The 16,561-nt window shown below is 35.1% G+C and overlaps 1 protein-coding gene across 4 annotated transcripts in view; it reads right to left on the bottom strand.

Moving 5' to 3' along the window:
• The window catches only part of COL19A1 (collagen type XIX alpha 1 chain), a 453,356-nt gene that overhangs the window by 125,666 nt on the left and 311,129 nt on the right, over positions 1-16,561 (bottom strand). For all 4 annotated transcript variants that reach the window (XM_056818442.1, XM_056818444.1, XM_056818443.1 and 1 more), the window contains one exon: positions 1,023-1,067. In XM_056818442.1, coding sequence (XP_056674420.1) covers positions 1,023-1,067 — 45 coding nt within the window. The remainder of the gene's footprint in view (positions 1-1,022; positions 1,068-16,561) is intronic.

The following is a 16,561-nucleotide window of genomic DNA, read 5'->3' as shown; positions in this document are numbered from 1 at the left end:
GTTTTTCCCTGCAGGAAACTTCATTTTCAATGGTCAATCTACACAAAGCATGAAGAACATAAAATTATACTCCCTGCTGCTTTCCATTTCCACTAAATTGGCACTTTGGCAGTATTTTCTGCATTGAAGATGCACTTTTTTAATGGGCTGGCATGTAAGACATGTAAGTTATATTTTCAAGATTCATGTCCAAATGCTCTGCTCTTAATCATGAACATTATTAGTAGGTGAAAGAAAGCACCATGGACAGAGACTTTACTACTCTATATCCAATAGGATTTTTCCACTACCTCATGGTTGGTTGAAATTTTTAACATACATTGCTGAATTAACTAGGTTAGGAAATGTAATTATAGTCACTGTTGAATAGGAGCTCACTACAATTTTTGAAGCAAGTTGGTAGAGAAAGGAGAGGGTAGAAGTATGGGAATCCTGCTTACCATAAACATAAATTTGCCAACATTGGGGTTCATACGATCATTCATAAATAAGATAGAAAATAGAAAAAGAGAAGTCAATTGAAATTCACTAAAGTTTAGTTCTGAAATAATTCACTTCTAAGAGAAAGGAAAAATTATTATATGCAAGTCATTCCTTTCTTTTTAAAACATTAAACTAAAGTACAAATGTTGATCTTTGAGTGATTAAGTAATTCATTCTAAAAAAGAAGGGTTCATCTAAGACATACTGTAACAAAATGTTTCGAATTATTTCACATATACAGATTGAAGGAATATCCGATTATAAACCAGAATTTGTAGCTTAAAATTATTCTCTATGTTATAACTATTTCCCCTTGATTTGTTCTTCACATCATCGCCAAATACTATACAACAATCTTTCCTGAGAAGTGTCCTGGCTAATCCCCAAATTGCCACAAAGCCAGCAGGCAGGTATTTCATACAGCAAGCTGGATAACCTTCCCAAATGCTTAAAATCAACTGTTAAAAATTCCCTGAGATATAACAGTGTAACTTGAATAAAAACTCAATAATTTAAAAAAAAATTCAAATTCCATTTACCTTTTCTCCTTTAGGAACACTTGCTCCATTCTCACCCAGGTTTCCCTAAATGCAAATAAATAGAAAATAAGTTCCTTCATTTTTATGCATTACATTTATTTTTAAATGTTGAGGCTTTTAATATTTCAATTTGATAAAAAATATATATTAATAGAATTTAAATTTTATTTTATATAATTCTGGACATCAAATGACCTATTTTTAAATGGCCCCAGGGATATACAAACTCTAAAACTAATTCCAACCATTAAGACCAAGAGCTATAGTTGAGCTCTCCCAATAGGCTTTCATTGTTATACATGCTTCTGTAAAACAAAAGAAGTGGGTTTTCAAATATTTTATATTTAAGAAAATAAAAATTTTCAAATATCTAAAAATAACATTTTGTGTCCTGGAGCACTGATCTACTTTTATTAGAATGACAATGAAATAATTATATGGAATACAAGTCACTTTAATGTTTCACATGTGAACTAAATGACCTCTGAAATAGTTTGCAACTCTATTCTACAGTTTCATTTAAAATGAATTTTAGAAACAGTAGTGTACTACAGAGTAGGCCAACTGAATGGGTGACTTGGAGCAGACTGTATGGAAATTAGAATACTGTGGCATGATCTCAAGTATGTTGTGAGGATCAAATGAAATATTTGTAAAGCAGTTAGCACAGTGCTGGGCACTTAGTAGATGATTAGTAAATGCTTGTTCCTTTTCCTTTTTGTCCATTTCAGGACCACAAAATGCCCTGATATGATGTCACTCAAGAGATGTTTTTAGTATGCAGGCCTTCCACTCCCAAGATATATGGGGATGCCACCATATCCCACTGAAAGTTCACTGGTTCTCCAGAACTGGAGCTATTGGAGCTTACAGAAAATTATCTGAAAGGCTTTTGGATGAAGACAAATTATAGGGGTTAATTGTGGACAGAAATTTATTTGCTTCTCCCGCATCACCACTCCCTCAGTAGTCTCAAGGGTCTCAGATCCTCTGAAACCAATGGACAGACAATTCTGTAAAACCAGTTGATATCTGTTAAGAGTTTAAGAAGTGGTATCACAGATTTTCCTTTTGTTTTCCCAACATAGAAAAATAACATTTAAATGCCAATGAAGATGATTAAACTTTCTTTTTATTCTTCCAGGGTTCTACACCACTCATTAACAGAATTAAAATTAGATATTTTTGAGCCCAATGGAATCAACACAATTCACATTTGTAGAGGTTGACACAAAGCATGATTTCAGCTGAAGAGGGAAGGTACGGCAATATCAAATTAGTGGAAGAGACAGAAACCCTAGAGACCCACTTAGCTAATAATAACCCTACAAAAGGGTTATATCCCCAATATATGTAGGTAACAATTCCATCACATTTGTATACAACACAGAAATGTGTACATACAACATACATATCTTATAGGTACAGATAAATATTTGTGTGTTTAATAATAATTATAGCTAATATTTGTATAGTGCTGACTTCAAGCTCAGTACGCTATCCATTGTACCACCTGTCTCTTATATAAGTACATATATATACATATATATGAAGGTATACATAAAATATATATGTGCACACACATATAATCAGATACTTGCTAGCTGTGTAAATCTGGGAAAGTCACAACTCCTAGCTACTTAGATTTCCTTAATTTAGAAATGGCGATTTTAGTAGTATCTTCTTCCCAGGCTTGTTGTAGGAACCAAATGAGATGATATTTGTAAAGCATCTATTACAGTACCTAGAACATAGTAAGTATTTAATAAATGCCTATATTCCTTCCTCCCTTACATAAATCATATAACCTCTGTAAGCCAGAAACAGCTCTCGAAGAGTTGAAGTTGAAGAAAAGTTGTGATCTACAAAGTTGGATGAAGAGTCCACACTAATGATTTTGATAGGTGCTTGATATATCTACATATGGACACATACATATACATGGTTATCTCATTAGGACCCACTGTTCCCTACACATGTAAGGATTTCACCCATCATATCAACTTAATAGTCAACGAGCATTTATTAGACACCAACTATTGACTTAATAATCAATAAGCATTTATTAGACACTAACTATATTTTAGGCACTGTACTATAATGTTTTCTGTGGTCTTCCAGATCCACCAGAATCCATCTATCTAATGCACAGAAATATGTATATAAGTATGTAGAGATATAAATGCACATATACAGGTATATACACATATTAACACAAATATATACTCAATATATAAAATACATGCATATACACATATAGTATATACATAGTATATATATTATATACATATATATTTCATGTAAATACACATAGTATTTATATACTAGCTGTGCATAATATTCTGTGCTGAATTCAAGTCTTTCCTGTGATATGTAATAACTTATGTGACCAGGGGCAAGTTACTTAACCTTCCATTGCTACAAACAACTTTAAGAATATAGGCTATAGAGTTTCTAAGAGTGCAAGTTTGTAATCTATGATCTTAAGAGCTGTCAATCCTCACCACGGTGAGAACTTCTGCAATAAGCATTCTCCTTGCCAGTGAGATTTCAGGTCCAAAATAGTAACACAAAAGATATACCGCCCTCATTCACATGTATTTTTTATGTGTGTATATAGAGATGTCATTTGACATGGAAGATGCTTCTTTTCAGGGGCTGCATTAAGTTATTTGACATCACAGAACAATGAAAGCAACTCAAGTCATTGCTGCTGCTGGCAGTTATAGTTCTGGCCCTGGATTTTGCCCAAATTTAACCATTAGCATGGTGCTCTGGTGAGTATTTTTGAATAGGTGACTTTCTGAGATAGCGACATGCAACTTTCCCAGCTGTTTCTGGCTTTTAATCTTTATTCCTGAGGTGAAATAAACCATAGGGCACAAAAAAATAAAAATAAATTTTCCAGTTAGATTTTAATTCTAAATTATATGGGCCTAAGAGATGGGGCTCTGAGGAAGTCCCTGCCCAATATGTTGCTATGGCATCTCGTGTATCAGCCAGGAAGAGCTCCGGAAACATTCCAGTTTGGATAAAGGCCCTCTGTCCTCTGACAGTTTGTGGATACAAAAATGAAGTCATGGTTTGAAACTTGAAGGGAGAAATGGATTATTTTGTTGGCAAATTGGTTTTTTGGATGAACAATCTGGAGACCCGAACACTAGAAACTGGTTGCTGGGAGGCACAATCTCAAGCTTCAACAACTGAGACTGAATCTCTGCAAATTGTATTGAATGTGACGATATAAGATAACAGGACTTTGCATTTTCAATGTGGATCTTTAGAAAATAAGATCAAATGTAAAATTTGTGAGTATTTGGCCTCCCCAGATAACAGTCTTTTTTTCCCAACTAGAATGTCATGAGAGGCTCTGGATCTGACGTTGTTAGAGGATGACAGAGCTTATCAAATTTTTATTAAAATTCCCAGAGCTAAAGCCAAGAAGAATGGCTGCTGGGTTGCAAGTAGATTCTTCTTAAGGGAAGGAATATGCTTACTAGTATTGCTTCTTTAGAAACAGTTTTGCAAAGCAGTAGCAGCTGTTCTGGAGGGCTTTTTTTCCCCCAAGTAGAAAATCTTATCTTCCATGATTTTCTATTTCCCCTGCCCTCTCAATTTTTTCCTTCTCCATTATTTTTACATATGCAAACATATCCCCCACACTAATAAAGACCTCTCTGTCTGCCTGTTTGTCTGTCTCTTACACACATTACCCATTCCCACACACCAACTCTCCACACATACACACCCTTTATTTTCCTTTGTGAACATTTTCTTCTTTAAAAACAGCTCTTGTTTCTCTTTCCTTTAACTTCATTCAGTGCCTTTTGTCAGTATGTCTCCTCTTCTTAGCTCAGGTCTGAAGGACTTTTCTCTTTTTTTCAGTCCCAGATAGATTTTATGCATTCTGGGCACAGTCAGTCAATGTTTACCTAAGAATAGGCAGGCAGTCTTATCCCTAGGTTCACTGAGAACTGTGAACATAGGATAGAAGGATCTTTTCCTCCTTTTTCAAGGACTCTTAGCTTGGTGGAGAGGGACAATTCTGGGGCAGAAGATGGTTCTTCTTCATGGAAATGTTACTTTGAGGGTTGGCATCAATAGAATTTGCCTGGGGGACGGGGAAGGGTCCAACCTACTAACTGATGCTGTAATCTCTCATGTATTAGCCAAAAAATGTTCATACACACAGACACAGACACAGACACATATTTAAATCAGCCTGATCTATATTATTCTACAAATAAAAACTTCAAGTTTTGACACAAATTTTTTATAAAGCTACTAATGGGCAAATAACACCTTAGTCTGGGTCACTGTTCCTCCTCAGAGACCTTTATAAGTCCATTACCAGCTGCTTTGACAGAAGTTCTGCCATCCCAGGCTGTAGCAGCTGAGAACTAAGATTATAACCCAATGGTTCATGTTCCTGGTATGACACAAATCAGTGACAATTTGTACTCTTCAGGGGTTAATTTATAGCCTTCTGCATATGTCTCTAATTCCAAAGCTTCCATCCTAATCTCCACCCCAAATTCTGTATATCTTTTTTAAATGTATATCTCTTGGTCTCTTTGTCTCTCTTTTTCTTACCTTTATTCCCTATCTGCCCCTTCTCTCTTTGCCATCTGCATCCATCATTCTTCCCTTCACTCCTTTTCCTACTACTACCATGTCAGCAAAAAATTGCAAAAAATCAACAAAGCAACAAACCAAAGAAGGAAAACTCTTCTCAATTGAAAATGAGCCCCCACCTTCATTCCTTCATATGTGACTTTCTGCCTTCTGAAGCTAAGGTAGTAAAGATCCAAAATCACTCAACAGGGTTGCCACAGAAAAGGTGGGCATTAACAAATATCTAACTGTTTTTTTTTTGCTTCAATCTCTCCCTACTGTAATACACAATCCAATAATCACCAGGATGATTTTTCTAAATGGTAAACTTGACCATGATGTTTCTTCACCCTCATCAAACTCAGTGAACTCCACTGGCTTCTTTTTTCGTCCAAGATAAAAAACAAAAACAAAAACAAAAAACAAAAACAAAAAAACAACCTCTCCTCTATAGCATGTTAAACTTTCTACAGCCTAGTCCCTTCTTTACTTCTTGCCTCATTACATGTTATTTCCCCTCTAGATGTTCTAAAATCTAACTATACTGCCTTGACATTCTTTGATCTTTACATTCTTCCCATTTCTGTGTTGATATGCTCACTCTCCCTCTGCCTGGAATGTTCTGTCATTCCCTCACTGCAGCTTCTTAGTTTTCCTGGCTTCCTTTAGGAATCAGCTCAAATCCCACCTTCTGCAAGAGATATTTTCTAGTTCCTCCACTATAAGTACTTCTCCCCTCTGAGATTATCCTCCATATACTATGTATACATATTGTAGTTGCCCTTTATTTACATGTTGTCTTGCCCTATGGAATGCAAGGAGGGACTTTTTTGGGCTTCTGTCTTTATATCCGCAGTACTTGGCATAGCATCTAACACATAGTAAATGCTTAATAAATGTTTTTATTTTGTTGAATGATAATAATAAGTACCTAATAATATTCGTTGACTGACTGATCTTATCTCTTGTCCATTGTGGGTTGCCTTAGTTATGAAGCAGATTAATGTCCATGACATTTTTTCAATTATTTTATTTCAAGAGATGTCTAAAGTTACTTTTGATGCTTAGTAGTTATGTTAATCAAAGAAAGTTTAATTTGAAAATGCAAAAAGAAGGATTTTTATCCTTTATTATTCTGCTATCCTCCTATAGGGTTTTGGTAACTTTTAGATTAGTCTCAAGATATACAAAAGGATCTGTGATCTCATCTATTTAGGAGTTCCCTCAAAAATTGCAGATTGCAATTCATTTGTGCTCACCCATTCTGTGCAACTCGTTTGTGTCCTGCCAAAAGTTTGCCACAAGGGTCTCCCCAATGTTTTGGAGGCCTTCCTTCCTTTATCCTGATATCACAAGTTTGGAAGTGGAGCACTTCTACCATTAGCTGATATCCTTAACCCTTACCACATTGTCTTGTTGACATCCTTAGTCCTATTCTTTTTAAGAGTCCTTTACTTAGTTATATTCATAACCCACTATTTGTTTGTCCATTTCCCTCTGTGTGATTCCTATCTTTAGTCCTTTGGAGGCAATGATACTTAAGTTCTCATGTCCTATCACTAATACCAGTAAATTATTTTTGAAAATATGGGCCTTTGTTGTTATAGAAAACTAAGGGTCAATAAAAGTGCTTTAAAATTTCCAGAAAGCAATTCAGCCTGTTCTCTTCCTTCTTTTCCATTCTGGGTCCAGCTCATGGTCCATCTATATTATCTATCCCAAATATAAATATTATTTGACAAGCTCTCCTTTAAAGGAATGGTAAAATCTGTGCAATAATCATTCTCTATCCATTTGGTCTTTCCTCTGTGGATAGAAATACAAATTCTTCAGAATTTATGGGTATGATCCAAAATTCTAGAGAACATCAGCATCCATGGAAAAAATCCCTTCTTGACCTGGACTTCTCACTGTCAAGTATTTTTGCAAGCATTTGTTTCCTTATTTTATGCCTTATCTGATGTTTATTATCAGGGCTAATGAATAAGGTTAATTCTGTTGTTGTACCCTCTATAGAATACTGAATAATCTGGAAATATGGGTCAGAGAAAGATGGTAAGAAAGCCTTTAGGATGGCATTGTGTTTTACTAGGTCAAATGCTATTGGGTTATCAATAAACAATTAGTGAAGCAAAGCCAAAGTGGCAGAGTATCAATAGCAATCCAACCAAATTCTCCCAACATTATCCTCGAAACAACTTTAAAACAACCTCTAAAGGGGGCAGCTGGATGGCTCAGTGAATTGAGAGGTTCCTAGATTCAAATCTGACCTCAAATATTTCCTAGCTGTGTGACCCTGTGCAAGTCACTTAACTCCCATTGCCTAGCTTTTACCACTCTTCTGCCTTAGAACCAATAGTATTGGTTAAACATAAGGATTAAAAAATAACCTCTAAAAATGAATTATGGAGTGGCAGGGCCAATAACATTTTCCAGTCTAAGACAACTTATGAAGTTGGCAGGAAAGGTCTATGATACTGGGTTGAGGGCCAACCTGGAGTACACATTGCAGCAATGCTAGCGGTGAGCCTTGGAAGCTGCTACAACAGAGACTTCCAGAGCTATCAGCTCACAGATGGCAAAGGGGACTGGATAACTGGTTAGAAAGAGATTAAAAGGGAACCATTGCTGCATGGAATTCAGCTAGTGCTTATTGGCAACTCTATTGCACATATGTAGTTCTTGATTGCAGTTCCTGGGCAGAGAGGAGGATTTGTAGTTGGTCAAAAGAGAGCAGTGACCCTGTTCACAATTCCATGTAGAGAGGAACCCCTAGTTCTTCTGTCTGTAGGAAATCAGGGGACCAACTCACAGTTCCTGGGCTGAGAGGAGCACTAGCACATGTAACTGCAGGGAATCAAAGGGTCTTCCTGGTTAAAGACTAGAGGTTAGGTAAGAAGAGAAGTTACCACATATCTCCTCTGATTATACATCCTTTGAAGCACCAAGAAATTCACAGACCCCCCAGGACTAACTGAAAATAGCAGTATGAAAAATACTGAAGCTTGGGAAAGTGCCTTTCCCCTTGAGGTGAGCAGAGTCCAATTATAACATAAATTTCAAAGTCAAGAAATAAGCTAGGAAAATGAGCAAAGAACAAAAAGAAACTGACCATAAAAATCTAAAATGGGAAAGGGGAAAGAAGACCATGATACAAAATCAGAAGAAACTATATGAATACAGATCCAACCAAAGCCTCTAAGAAAAAAATGCTAACTGGATACCAACCTAAGAAGAATTCCTAGAAGAGTAAAATAAAGAGAAGAGTGCTAGAGGAAAAATTGAGAAAAGGAATAAAAGTGATGCAAGTAAATTATGAAAAGAGAATTTATGACTTGGAAAAAGAGGTGCATAAAATAACAAAGAAAATAGTACCTAAAAATAGACTTAGACTAATGATAAAAGTAAAAAAAAAATCATTGAAGAAAAGAACTTTTAAAAAGTAGAATTGTCCAAATAAAGAAAAGGAGTACAAAAGTTCACTGAAGAAAACAATTTTTAAGCCCTTACCTTCCATCTTGGAATCAATACTGTGTATTGGTTCCAAGGCAGAAGAGTTGTAAGGGCTAGGCAATTGGGGTTAAGTGACTTGCCCAGGGTCACACAGCTGGGAAGTGTCTGAGACCAGATTTGAACCTAAGACCTCCCATCTCTAAGTCTGGCTCTCAATCCACTGGGCTACCCAGCTGTCCCCAGAAAACAATTCTTTAAAAATTAGAATTGGGCAAGTGAAAGCTAATGACTCTGTGAGACATTAGGAAACAATAAAATAAAATCAAAAGAATTTTAAATAATAGAATAAAATGTGAAATATGTCATCAGAAAAATAATTGACAGAAAAATATTCTGTAAAATGATTTATGAATGATTAGGCTATTTGAAAACCACAATCAGAAAAAGAGCCTAGACATATTCAAAAAAATTATAAACTTCCTTGATATCATAGGTCCAGAGGATAAAATAGAAATTAAGAGAATCTATTTCTCACCCCCTGAAAGAGATATCGAAATGAAAGCTCAAAGGGAAAATTCCAGATCTTTGAGATTAAAGAGAAAACATTGCAGACCAAAAAATATTCAAATATCATGCAGTTACACTCAAGATCACAGAAGATTTAGTTGCTCCCATATTAAGGAAATAGAAGGTTTGAAATATTCCGAAAGACAAAAGAGCTAGGATTACAACCAAGGATAATGTATCCAGCAAAATGAATGTAATCCTTTAGGGGTGAGGGGATGGATATTTAATGAAATAGAGAACTTTCTTAGTGAAAAGACCAGAGCTAAATGGAACATCTGACCTTTAAAGACAAGACTCAAGAGATGCATAAGCTAGACATAAAAGAGAAATCAGAAGGAATTCAATAAAGTAAAACTGCTTACATTACTATATGGGAAGATGACACAAGTAACTCTTTAGAACTTTAATAAGGGCAGTTAGAATGAGTATACCTAGAAGGCACAGATGAATTTCATATGTTGGGATTCTCTAAAAAATGGAGTGAGAAAGAAGGATACATTTGGATAAAGGGGAAAGGAAATGAGTAGGAAAAATATCTCACAAAAAAGAGGCACTTAAGGAAGAATTTGTATAGTGAAGGGGGGAAATAGGAGAGGTTATAACAGAAAACACTTGAACCTCAGTCTCATCAGAATTGTTTCAAATAAGGAAGAATATTTCTATAAACTCAGTTGGGTAAAAAACCCATTTTACTCAACAAGGAAGTAGGAAGGGAAGGAGAAAAGAAAAATGATGGAGAGATGATAAAAAAGAGTGGATTAAGGGAGGTAGTGGTCAGAAGCAAAACTTGAGGAGGGTTAGGGTAAAAAATAAAGGTAAGAATAAAGAAAGAAAGTAGGATGGAGTGAAATACATTGTAATATGAACTGTCAGTGTGAATGAGATGAATTCACACATAAAATGGAAGTGGAGAGAAGAGTGAATTAGAAACCAGAATCCAACAATACATTGCTTAAAAGAGACACATTTGAATTTATTATGCTTCTCCTGAAGTAAAAAAAGCAGGGATAGCAGTCATGATAGAGCCAAAGCTAAGTGTAATTGAAAAAAGATAATCAGTAAAACAACAGTTTTTTAAAAGGTATCATTATCAATGAAGCAATATAAAAAAATTACAGCAAGTTTCTCTGATGAAGGCCTCATTTCTAAAATACAAAGGAAATGGAGTCAAATTTATAAAAGTAGGAACCATTCAACAATTGCTAAATGGTTAAGGGGTATAAGCATGCAATTTTTAGATAATTTTATATAGATGACCCTGATAAACATTTTGTATAGATGTGAGAATAAATATTCATGCTAATAAGTATTGATATTACCTTGGTTACCTTTTTTGTATCTATATGAATTCTTTTTTCTATACCTTTAGAGTCTTCTACTCCTTTCTTTATACTTGGATGACTTCACATCCGTGTTAACTGCAGCACAATCAGCTTTATAAAAATGATCCAATTGGATAGCTTTTCTTGTATTTTTTCTCTTTAGTGATATTACTATGTTTTCTGTAACTACCTTGGGGACCATGATGGCAGGGTCTCAGTGTAGTGGACCATCTTTCAAAGAGAACAGCTCTTTAACATTAAACAGTCTCTGTAACAATTTTCACAATTCTCTGATTTCTTCTCTCCATTTTCATCTCTGGATGCCCTTAGGATGTCCTTGATTAGATGGAGAGCTTGCCAAACTTTCTTAAGGATGATTTTACTCCCTGCTGCTTCTCTCTGCTTTATAAGATACTAAGATAAGATTTCATAGATGAATTTATATTCTAACCTGGTTTTGCTTTTTCCAATCATCTCTTTCTCATAGCCCAAGGTATTTTTTGGTCTCTTTTAATCACCTTGTCATGGCAGTTACTCTATGTACTCTAACTTATGGGCGAAATTATTATAGTTAGTGTCTATGTAATTTGTGTTGTCCATTTCCTATTTTTTATTTTCAAACACTTGCTTAATTCAGGGTTAAAACATCTTAGTTGTATGCCATGTTTCTTCTGATTGATATTATTTTTTCTTGCTTATTATAAATTCTGCTCTTAGTACTGATGAATCAGTGATCTGACTACACAGACAACTGAAGAATAACTTTCACATTTATATAATGTTTTTCTCTCCATTAAAATAGATTCAATTTTATTCTTTGTGATGTTATTTAATGCTTGTCATATCTACTGTCTACCAATTCTGGTTTTGAAGAAAGGGTTTATAATATAGATGCATGAGAGTTTTGTATAATCTACAAGTCTTTGGTCTTTCTCATTTCTTTTTTTCTGAATCATATTTTCCCACTTATTTTTCCCTCTCATCACCTTTTCTCACTTTTGTGTGGAAGTCACAAAGTATGACTGTATATTGATTTGATTTACAGAGTTTCAACAATTTCTTTATAGAATTTCTTTACTACTTTATCGTCAGCTTCAATGCTGATGTATAGGCTGAAATTATTTCCATTGTGGTATTTTTGCAAATACTTGTCATTAGTACTGTAATGGATGATGACCAAATGTCCCATGAAATGATAATTCTTGTAGCTGTGGGGCACATGATAAAATTCACTCCATCTGTTCCTTTCTTTGCCTCTCAAAAGAGTACCTTCTATATATTTATGATATTTTTCTTTCTTCTTTCATTTACAGCAAGAATATGAAGACTGATACAATTCAGATCCTCCAGTAATATGCCCATTTATGATTAAAAAATTAGTGGGAATGCTAATACTATATTTTAGATATGAACTGCCAAGCTCAAAGTCTAGGAAGCTTGACTTCAATTTGGCTGGCAGCCCTTATGGCACACATTCTTCTGAAATGTCCCTTTAAGGTATAATCAAATACATTCTGAACTCAGTTCCAAATAGAAATCTCTCTTTTTGCTTTTATATGTTTAAGGAAAAGCTGAGTCACCAAAGACAAATTCACTATGCCAACTCATTTGGGAGATTTTTAGAGATGAGAGGTCTGGAGAACTTTTGGAAAGGGTGATAAATATTTAAGTAGTTAAGTCACCATTTTGTAAATTTAGAAAAGGGTAATTGCAATATTCCACCCTTTAAAAGTTCTTGGTTTATGTTATCACATTGGTGCTAATTAGCATTTATTAGTTTGAATATCTTGCAATATAAATCCTAGAGAGCTGGACACAGTGTATTGAAATGCATTGTTTTAACTTTAAAATATATATAAATACTTGGTGTTCAGAGTAAGCTCAATTTATTGTTAAAAAGATTTTTACTCATTAAACTTTCAAAAAAAGTTATACAGGAATAATAGAGATGATCCTATCCACAAGTTTGTCACAAATATGTCAGCTTCTCTCTCTCTCTCTCTCTCTCTCTCTCTCTCTCTCTCTCTCTCTCTCTCTCTCTCTCTCTCTCTCTCTCTCTCTCTCTCTCCTCCCTCCCTGAAAAGTCACTGAAAATTCTAAAATTGAAAAAAAAGAATTTATGTGCCAGGCACTGTGCTAAGCACTTTAAAATACCATCTTATTTGATCTTCAGAGCAACTCTGTAAGATAGGTGCTCTTATTCCCACTTATAGATAAGGAAACTGAGGCAAATAGCTACTAAGGGACTTATGCAGGGTCAAGGGGGGTAATATTTAAAAATTAAATTGTGAGGCTGTTAGTAGCTTTATTACATCAAAGTAGTGGTAGTAAAGAGAGGAAATGTAGGAAAGAGGTTGAGATTTGCCTAACTAAATACTCTAATTGCAGTTCTGATGGAATCCAGCTCACCACCAATATAGGTTTCCAATCTCCAGCCTGAAGTCCACAAATCTTTTCAGCAAGAGTCACCAGAGCAAGAGAGTCTCAATGTTATCAGAGCCAGAGAGTCCCTTTAGCAAGAGTCACCAGTGCTAGAGTCAGAATTCGAATCTGAATGGGAATCTGAATGGGAATCTCTAGACCCTTGGTCTTGCCTTTATAAGCAGATTTCTCCACCCATTAGCTCTCCCCAGTCACATCTCAGGAACCAATCATAGTTCCTTAATTTGCCTGGCACCGCCTGGTAGAGCAGGGGGAGGAGGGAGCAGTGCTTATGGGATCAATTTTCTGTCTCATTGGTTTCAACTTCCTTTCACTGTGGGCATTTGTATACTTGCATATCTCAATGGTAAAGTACCTCCAGGCCCCTGATTGATTAAATTAAAACAAAGGGAGATGAATTCCTTTCTCACAGAGGATGTGTCTGAGGTCATATTCAAACTCAGGTCTTTTTAACTCCAGGCCCAGTGTTCTATCTACTTTGCCACCTAACTGAATTTTGTATGAAGCCAGCTATCTAGCTATCATTTACATAGCATTTTAAAGTTAACAAAGCACTTAAAAACATTATCTCATTTTATCCTGAACATAATACTTAGAAGTATGTATTATTATTATCCATATTTTACAGTTGAAGAAATTGGGACAGATATCCATTCAGTGATTTGCTTAGGGTCCCACAGTTAATGAACATCTTTTAAGGCAGGATTTGAACTTGGGTTTTCCTGACTCCAGATTCAATGCTCTTTCCAGTGCTCCACTGAGTAGTCAATTTTTCAACTAAAACAAAACCTTCTCTAAATCCTGATGTTGATGCTATAAGCAGAGCTGGGATTCCCAAAGATATATGAAGCAGATATGGAGATGCATAAAGTTTGAAAATGTAAACACAGAGGAAAGAAATAAAATGGGAAATAATTACAACTGCATGTCTGCATTGCAGCTTAATTGACACCAGCCTATTAATGCCAATGAGATAGCAAAGTGAAAAAAAAGGAAAGATCTCTGGGTTTGGAATCATAAGACCTGTGTTCAGTTTCTGTCCCCATAACTAATTTTGTGACTTTGGGCAAGTCATGTAATCTCTCTCTCTTGATGTCTTTCTTCTCCAAAATGATGGGGTTGGAGTAGCTTCTCAGATTCCTTCTAAATCTACAATAATCTATGTATGGCAAGTATCTCAATTCACAGAATGAAATAAATCTATGATTAGGTTTGAGACCGCATTTCTCTCTGATCTGTCTTCCTTCTATAGTTTGCCAAGAATGTCACTTCAGAGAGCAGCAAAACTGGTGGTGGCAGCACTACCCCCAACACATTTGGCAATTTTATAATCAAAATCCTGCATAATCACCTCAGGGTCACAGGAGTTTGGGGAAACGAAAAGAATCTCTTTGTTACAAAACAATGAAGCCTCCTAATTTTAGGGACCAAATATTTATAGTACATTTTTGTACTTTCAGTAGGTGGTGGTATTGTTAGGAGGAGTATGCAGTGACGATCTTCCCCATTCCCTCTCAGGTGAGCTTACTTTATTTTGCTTCTTTGGAAAACACTGGGAGACAGGAATGGTGCATGTGAAAGTGGCTGGGAGTGAATGAATGAATGAAAAAGCATTTATTAAGCATTTATAGTGTGCAAAGTACTCTGCTAAGTGTTACGAGTACAAATACCACAGGGAAGACATTTCCTGATCTCCAGGGACCTATATTCTAATATAGATATTATATTATATAATAATACATCATTGGTAATATGTTATATGTCAGTGTAATATTACATATTGCAATAATATGTAATACATCGCTCTACATATGTATAGAAGTGCAGATGTTTCTAATTACAGCAAAATTTGAGGATAAGTTTATTTATTTGGAGCCCTCACTCTGCTTGCAAGTGGTAGAATGCCAAGGGTTGGCCAGTTAGGATACACACTGGGTATATTGGAAGTTAGGGCAAAGATAATTCCAGATTCACTACCATTAACAACTGTTATATACACAAAAGTACCATGAAAAGAAATAACTTGTTATTATATCCTCCATGGGCATATTGTCCTATTTGTTTTCTAGGAGGACCTTGTATTAGAGACGAATCTAACATAAGTGCATAAATTCTTTTCAAAAGAAATATTTGTGTAGTTCTATAGTAGGGAATCTTTAAAATTTTAATATTTCAGTACATTATTTAAAATGAATGCCATCATATAATAAATTCTCTTTAATCTAGCCTGGTGATAGAAAGAAGCAAATCGGTTATTCTAGTTGATGGAGAATTGCCATATGTACAAAATATGAATTTTCAGTTTTCAGAGAATTAGAATTTGAAGTTATAGCCAAGATGACTTTGACTAAATGTGCTGAGGAAAAACAGAAAACAAAAAATAATTTTCCTTCTCTGTTCATCTTCTTTAATTAAGCACCACTTAAGTGCCAGGCATTAAGCTAACAATCAAAAATATAAAGATAGCAGTGAAACAATTCTGACCCACAAATAGTTTATATTCTTTCAAAATATAAATACACATATTCTTAGAATCCAAGATCTGATTTTTAAATAGGGAATTTATCTTGTGGGCTTTATATCTTCTTCACTAAAGTTAGCTTTAAGCCAAGAGCTTAAAATTGCATTGTCTTTGAGTTACTAAATAAATAGGCAGTAAAATAATGATGTTTTAGTAACTTAGAACTGATACTGCCTCACTACAGAGTAACCAAGGTCTTTGATGCCAGGTATAGTTTTGCTTTTGTATTTTTGCCAGAATCTAGCACAGTCTCTGTCATGTGCTTAAATAAATGCTTCCTTCCTCCTCTTCTTTTCCTTCTTCTCAAGTGGTACTGTCTTAATCTGTGTCATTGACTTCTAGAACTTTCAGTGACTTTTGCTAGAAAAAAAGTTGGCCTATTTTGGGATAAACTTCTTGGTAGGATCATCTCTGTCATTTCTGTACAACTTAATGAATGCTTTCATTTCTGTATTCGTGATAGAGAATATTGGTGAATTTATCAGAGCAGTAAAATATTTTTAGTAGCTTATCTTAGTATCAGAGTAGTTTAGTAGCTGATTGGTCAGTTCTGCCCATGGTGTCAAGTACATATATGAAGAAATCCATCTGAACAGATCCACACACAGAGATTACGAGTA

The sequence above is a fragment of the Monodelphis domestica genome, chromosome 2, assembly GCF_027887165.1.
Source record: "Monodelphis domestica isolate mMonDom1 chromosome 2, mMonDom1.pri, whole genome shotgun sequence".
In the NCBI taxonomy this organism is placed as follows: Eukaryota; Metazoa; Chordata; class Mammalia; order Didelphimorphia; family Didelphidae; genus Monodelphis; species Monodelphis domestica.
This window is presented reverse-complemented; position numbering and strand designations above follow the sequence as displayed.